This window comes from Nestor notabilis, unplaced genomic scaffold, assembly GCF_000696875.1.
Source record: "Nestor notabilis isolate BGI_N333 unplaced genomic scaffold, ASM69687v1 scaffold10243, whole genome shotgun sequence".
Lineage (NCBI taxonomy): Eukaryota > Metazoa > Chordata > Aves > Psittaciformes > Psittacidae > Nestor > Nestor notabilis.
Genome location: NW_009922361.1, coordinates 1 through 7,528, shown reverse-complemented (window position 1 = coordinate 7,528; position 7,528 = coordinate 1). Strand labels below are relative to the sequence as shown.

The 7,528-nt window shown below is 39.7% G+C and overlaps 1 protein-coding gene across 1 annotated transcript; it reads right to left on the bottom strand.

The window, feature by feature from the left end:
* Window positions 1-609: 609 nt before the first annotated feature.
* Window positions 610-6,549, bottom strand: LOC104403441 (phospholipase DDHD1-like; the record flags this gene model as incomplete). The annotated part of the gene is made up of 4 exons (XM_010011578.1): window positions 610-755; window positions 3,371-3,556; window positions 4,820-5,072; window positions 6,400-6,549. Coding segments are annotated over 4 exons (735 nt in total), but the record flags the coding sequence as incomplete, so codon positions are not given.
* Window positions 6,550-7,528: the final 979 nt, after the last annotated feature.

Here is a 7,528-nt window from a genome sequence, read left to right as displayed (position 1 = left end):
TAGATGCATCACGTATAACACGCCCTCAGAAGCCAGCAGTCAGAATGGTCTTTCAATGGTACTGTGGATAATAGGATGCGGAGCTGAATAAAGTCCTAGAAATGATACCAACCTTTGTTATTAACTGGTACATAAAACATCAGAACATGGCAGTTTTAGGTTTGTATCTAACATATATTTTTGTTAATGGAAATTAATATTTTTTTTTTAATCAACTGATCTTTTATACTTTAATGAATTGAACAGCAATTATGGTCATTAACAAGTATGTCACCCAAGCACACTGCACAACTGTGCTTACAGGATGCTACACATTGTATTGGCTTTTTATACAGTCAAAGTTGACAAGAATTTGGAATCATTTCAGGTCTAATTAAGCACTGCAAAATGTTTAAAACTATAAAGTGCTTTTAAATACAAATAATTTTTGCTCCTTAGAAATAGGAAAAAATCCAAACATGCACTTAAACCTGAAACCTCCATGCCCTATTTACTACAGTTTAACAGTAAAACATCAGTTTTGTGCCACTGGTTTTAAAATTTCCTTTCCCATCCCGCCCCATCCCCATTCAAAAATTCAGTTTCCATACTGGATTTGTCTGTATCTTTTTAGTCGTGTTTGTACATGAAGGTTAGAAGGAAAAAAGCAATATCCAGAGATGACCAATAGGCAGTGTGTGATGTGACTGTGGACCAGTATCTGCTCTCCACAAGACCTTCCCTGAGCTCGAAATCAATCCTGTGCTCCAGTTCCACTAGAAATTGAACAAGAAACAAAAATTATGTTAGAATTGTATGTCAGCAGAAGAAAAAACACCAGCAAGTTTTTCATAAGCTTTGGGTTCTGATACTACTTGTTGTATGTAAAGTACTGCGGCAGATACACCTGCCCCGAGAAAGACCTAACCAAAGCCCATGAAAGCTCCCCACCACAGACAAGAGCCTGGGAAAGCTCCTGTGTGCACTGATCTTGTCTCACCTTCATGGTGGTGGTCAGTGGCTACAAAGATGAGGAAGTTGGGTCCTGATCCAAGGAGGGGCTATGTGACCATGTTTGACCACAGCTCAGATTCAAACAGAGCAGAAATGGAGCCCCTTGGGCAGCCATTTGGAGCTGGTCCTCCTTGAAGCAGGGGGCTGCAGTTGGGGACTCTCTCCTTGGATTGGGACGCCGTCCAAGGGAACTCCTAGAGGTTGAGAACCCCCCCTTTATTAGGTAAGTGATTGTGCATTTTGGATCATTGGCCATAAAGTTTATGAATCAGCAGTGTAGTGACAAATCCATGTGACATCCGAATCTGTAGCTGATTGGTGGAGCTTTAATTGAGCTTGAACAGTAAGTTTCATTTAGCCTTAATTTATTAGTTCTGTGACAAATACACAAAATACCTCTGTGTTTACATTTAACAGTACGTTCATTATTAAAAATCATAGCTGATTTAGATATGTATATACTCTTTGATGCACATGCATTTAGCACAAACCTGGCTTAAGAGTGCTTAGTTTAGAGGGAAAAAAAAAGGGAGGATAATTAAATCTAAAGCTTGGAAAAACATGGATTTTTTAAAGCAGCTCTTTTCCTTATATTAATACATATAAATACATTTATTTATACTCCACTGTCTATGTGCACTACATAGAAGTATACAGCAAATGTTGAGGCCCCATTAGGAAACATTGACTTTCAGAAGGCGGATGGCTCAAAACTTTCTGAAATAAATGGACTTCTCGCATCTTTAGAGGCTCTACAAGGAGACTACACCCAATATTACAAGCCCTTTCTGAAAATCAGCTGTCCTTACACAGCACTAGCCCTTTTAATTTCCAGATTATTCCAAATATGTTTCAGCAGTTATCCTTTCATTTCAATGGCTGCTTTGATTAATACCACATTCAAAGCAATTTTCACTGCATATTTAACTGGGCCATTGGCTAACCTATTGTTAAGGCACTTTAGCGGTTAGAACATCTCAACGAGGAGCAATAGAATAAAAAGGACAAAACTAAAAGTCTGCTTAGCTACAAAAGCCAAACCCCCATATTGAGTAAAAAAATGCAGCCATTTATCAAAGCCAGTTTTCCAAGGAATTTTAATTCTTGGCTCAAAGAGCACATAAAGCGCACAAGTGCTGTCCCAGCACTTATGGCACAGCAGTGCTTGGGGAGTGACATCCCTTTGTGTTTTCACAGGAGTGTTGCACTGCACTGCAAATACAGTGAGGAAAGGGAGTCAGAGCCTTCGACTACCAGATGACGACCACAGGCATTTTCACTAGGACGCATATGTTCAAAAACCCAGTTGCTCTGCAGTAAGGACACCCCGAACGACTCTGTCTCCCTCTGACGAGAGGCCTTTACAGGAGCTTGGGAGGCAGCCAAACCCCACAAGCTGAGCGGCCCCCCCTCACAGAAGCAAATACTTTGGCTGTGGATTGCATCACTCGGTTTGCAGCCTCGCTGGCCTCTGCTCCACGTTTGCCTTCTATGGAGCAGGGACAGGCTTTCAGCAAAGAGGGATGCGGGAAGCGTGCAGAAAGCCCTGGACATGCCAACCCCCCCCTTCCTCCAAAAAAGACCTCATCAGCAGCTCCACAATGTTCCCTGTTGTGCCACTGTTTTCCTCAAGCTTAAAACAAAGTCTCTGTTCTCAAATACTGACTTGGACAGGCTATCTGTTGAAACTAGCAGTGATGAACAGACAGCAGCGTATCATATGAAGGCTATCACAAGATGCAACATACTTAGATTGCAAAAATTCACCCTTGCAAGAGTGTCAATGAGAAGTTTACAAGTTTAGAAATAAAATCAAGTATGAATTTCTGTAAAGGAAGTACCTATACTTAAAAAAAACTAAAAAAATCTCCCAGCTGCTAAATTTCACTTTCCGTTCTGGGTGGTTCAGATCTGGACAAGGGCAGCTTCTGCTTTCAGTCATATATGCCTTTAAATCCAGATTGCTTCAGAATTGCAAATGTATGGGGAAATTTAAATCATTTTACAATAAATGGTGAGGGAATTGTCTGCAGCAATCATATTGCTTTTCCTAGGAACTACTGCTATGCAGATATCATTAACCAAAACTCATACATGCATACATACATATGGTGTACATGTATACACAAACTTACATACAGATAAACCTCCTTTAAGAGGAAAAAAGATTAAAGGGAGAACAAAGAATCAGTCTTTGGACGGTCTTTAAGAGACTCAAAAAGCAAGAACGGATTCAATATTTAACACTTCAGAGCAAACCAACAAAAGTAAATAGTGGCTCATGTTGTTATTGTATTTCCAGCCTCCCACAACACACAGATGTAGCTCACTGAGGGTCTTGTTTCCGCAGGGTTTGGAAGGTGGACTTGTCACTAACCTGCAGGTTCGAGGAAGCTCGAGCTGGTGCTGTGCGGTAAAACGGGCGTGTCAGCTGTTGTGGCCTTTTTGTCATCCTCCTCGGCTCCATCTTTTCCTGCCTCGAGTGTCTGTGGGGTGGCTGTACTAGATCGACCAAATCTTGAAAAAAGCATCCCACCGAGGCCTTTCCCAATACTTGCAGCTCCTGCATTCAGTGCGAAGGAAAAAAACATAAACAAGGGCAGCTAAATCAAACCACAAATTAAAGTCACTGCAGCACCCATCAATTAGAGTTGAGTGACAGACGAAGGAAAACACTATTTATGCTTTTCTAGGGTGGGAACGGCTTATCTGACTTAAGTGTATACTGTTTATCATGAGACTAATCTAGCATACAAGCAAAAACTATAATTTGGAAACTGCAGCTATGGGAAAAATACATAAGAACGCTTCTGCAGCAAGAAATGTGGTACTTTTAAGGATATGTCATAATTCCTCTTTCACAAAAAGTCTAAGACTAGGACAAAAATGCTTTATAACAATGTTAGTACCTTTTGCACGTAAGAATCCCATCAGGACATTTAAGACATTCCTCTCATTAAGGGTCCTTATGTTGGCATCACCCTTATAGACATTTAGAAATGCTGTATGATCCTTTAAAAGGACTATTTTGGTTGCTCAGGAAGAGGGTTGTAAAAGTTAAGAACAGATATGTGATGTTTTCTCCCGCCTTTGCTGCCACCTTATGGACAAGACATTTAAAGTTACTATAGTAACACAGCAGAAAGCAACCCTGCTTTGAAATATCAGGTATTTCTACTTAAGGACTAAATTGCTTTTATAAACTTATTTGATTGGGAGGATTCCTGGCACTAGCCTTCTTCCAAATCCCACAGGGAGAGCTAAAGATAAGCCTTGAGTCAACAAAAACTGCAAGTGCATGCTCAAATATAAACTCCAATGAAAGTGAATTTAAGCTCACTTAAACCAGAGCTTATTTTGAATCAGAAAGCTAGATTTCATATTAAAACAGCCTGAATTTCCTAGCATGAAATCACGAGTTAAATGTAATAGTTTACACAGAGTGATCTTTCTCCTATTTGCCAATACCAGAAAATGTAGTCACAAAACAAGCTTTAATTGATTTTTTTTTCCCCCATGAAGTAGAGTGGAAACTATTAAATCACTAGGATGTTACTTCAGTAAGGCAGACAACAATAAGACAGCAATAGCATAAACTCCCTGACCCACAACCTCTCCCTGCAAGCCTTGACTCTGGCATATGTAAACTATGTTTTCTTCAAAGTAAATGTTAGCTGGGATTCAAACAAGCCATACATCTATACAGAACAAACTCAAACAGCCAGGAATAGTTTGCTTATGCTGCACCTCAAATACTGCACCACAGAGCAGTGAAGCTCAACAAGAAGGTCCTATATATAAAACAAAGGACATAAAGAACAATTACCTAATATACTTGCTTTGCCTATGTTTGTTATAGACTCCCCGTAGTGGCGTCGAACCATGACTGGTGAAGTAGTTGGGCTTGGTACAGTTGACGCACTTTCACTATCGGTGACTGAGGTAGGTTCTTTTGTTGGGTTGAGAAAACTTGGCTTCATACACTCGTAAGGTAGAGGGTTTACAGTGCTGTACCAGTGGATCTGGATAGGCGAAATGTTGCTGTAGTGTTTCAGAATTAAAGGTTCTAATCTATAGGCCTGCAAGAATAATACAGAAAAGAGTATCCTGAGTATCAAGACTGAAAAATCATATTTCCTTCCCATACAAAGTTTTCTCCAGCCTGAAATCCACAATATCTCTAATGAGTGAAGCCTAGAAAGTGACAATATGGTGGTATTATGTTCTGGTTCCCTCTTATTTTCACAGCCTAGAAGATATATTAGCTGCCCAGTTGCTTGTGCATTCACTTCTGCATATTTTTCTGCCACACTTTGACTACAGGTTATGAACACACAAGTTACTGTTAGCAGATGTTTGTTATTATGCATTGACAGAGCAAATTTAATTCAATTACAGTTAAGCTGACTCTGCACAACACAGCAGAGAGGGAAGAACTGGCTATGTAAACATTTTGTTTGATGAGTCTTCACTGATCCCTGTGCAAACCATAAACTGGTGTGCTTATTTAAAAAAAAAATTCTATTGATTCTTTATTTTTCTTTGTTTACATTGATATAGAAAACTATTCTGCACTTCTTTATCTTAAAACTAAGTAAAATTACTATTTGCAGAGTGGGACCACAGACTGCAGCTTGACCAATTATCCTAGATGTGCCAGAAAAATTCTGGTTTTGGAGTAGCTTGAGCTGAATGAGATCTTCAGATGAGCAGAACCAGCATGTTTGGATTTGGAAGTCTGAATATACCCAGACTCAGGTAGAGTTTATACACACAAAAGTATCCCCAAATTACTATTCTACAGTCAGAATGAAATCCCAAATGAAGCTTGCATCAAAGAAGTTACCAAGGTGATGCAGATTCCAGCATCCTGCCTTTTGATAAGGGCAAACGCTGGCTGCCTATGGAAGCTACTACTCTCCCAAGTACTATCTCAACCTTCTGTTATTCAGGACCCTTTGATTAAAAAATGGTATCTTTGTTTTTCTACAGTACCTTATAAACTGCTTGTGAAGCCTTTTTTAACAGCAGTAGTATCTTAAACCATATGATGCTTAATGGAAGTCAGTAAGTTAAACACAAGTTGGAACTTGACTGAGAAGGATTATTTCTCATGTGTTTGGGGGAAAAAAACCCCAGTAGAATAATCTTGAATCTCATGCTTATTAATACAAAAAGAGGAGCAAAGTATATGGTATTTAAGGCAATTATTTGTAGGAACCATTATTTTACATTTACAAAACCCAAGATATTGCATGACAAGCATTAACAAATGGTCCTTTGCTGGAACATACTCGCATTGTTTTGCACACATTGATTCACACACATTTGAAAACCACACATTATCACACAGCGGATGCTTAAAAATAGTCAAGGTAAAAGCTTGCAACTGAGATTAAAACTCACCACTGGATCTGTTGGGTGAAAAATATTTAGTAAGCGGTTACAAATTGTTCTGGGCAGAATATGGTCTTGACTACCAGAGTTTCCTGGACGGATGCCACGCAATGCCAAAAACACTGCTAATGGAGATCCCATACAGAAGAAATTCTCAACCTAAGGAGAGATTTCATACATATTCATAAGGACGGAAATAATGCTTTCTAACATAACTTGTTTTGATTTGCAACTTTCGACTGATTTCTCAGTTTCAGCTGAGCACTCACATAGTACCAGTAAGTGAAAATGAGGAAGACCATTATAACATATATATAACATACATTCTGTAACATGAAGGTTAAATTTCCCATTTCCCTCTGATGTGAGAAGAGAGTAACATGCTGTAGCGCTACATAGCTGGAAATCTGAAAAACAAGTCGGATATTTGAACTGAAAGAGGTCTACCAACACTGGAAAGGCTGGAGCAAGAAAGAATTTGGAAGACACTAAGGAAATGTGATGAGTTTCAAAAGGCTGAAGTCTGATTTCTCATGAAAATTCCCAAAGCTTACCACACCTCCTTAATCTTGCTCTAACTGAACACTCCATGATTTGCTCTGCTACATAAACCCATCTATGAGGTAGAAATGGGTATTAAAGACAACCTAGAGAATACTTAGCACACATGTACAGGCTGGTGCTATGTACAACCTCTTTAGAAAACCCACACCTAATGTGAAGTGAACAGAATGGTACCTGTCAGAAGTGCCACAACATCACACATTGGGAACCACTACCCAAGAACAGGTACAGCACACTGAGACATAAACCCATCTATGAGGTAGAAATGGGTATTAAAGACAACCTAGAGAATACTTAGCACACATGTACAGGCTGGTGCTATGTACAACCTCTTTAGAAAACCCACACCTAATGTGAAGTGAACAGAATGGTACCTGTCAGAAGTGCCACAACATCACACATTGGGAACCACTACCCAAGAACAGGTACAGCACACTGAGCACCTCCGCAGGCTACTCTCATGTCACCCAAAGCTGCTATGACTTTGCTCTAAAAGGACTGCCTCTAACACTGAGATGCAACTGAGTAAACCTGAACTGCAACTGCTCAGCGTCCCGGAGCCTCATTTCGGAGC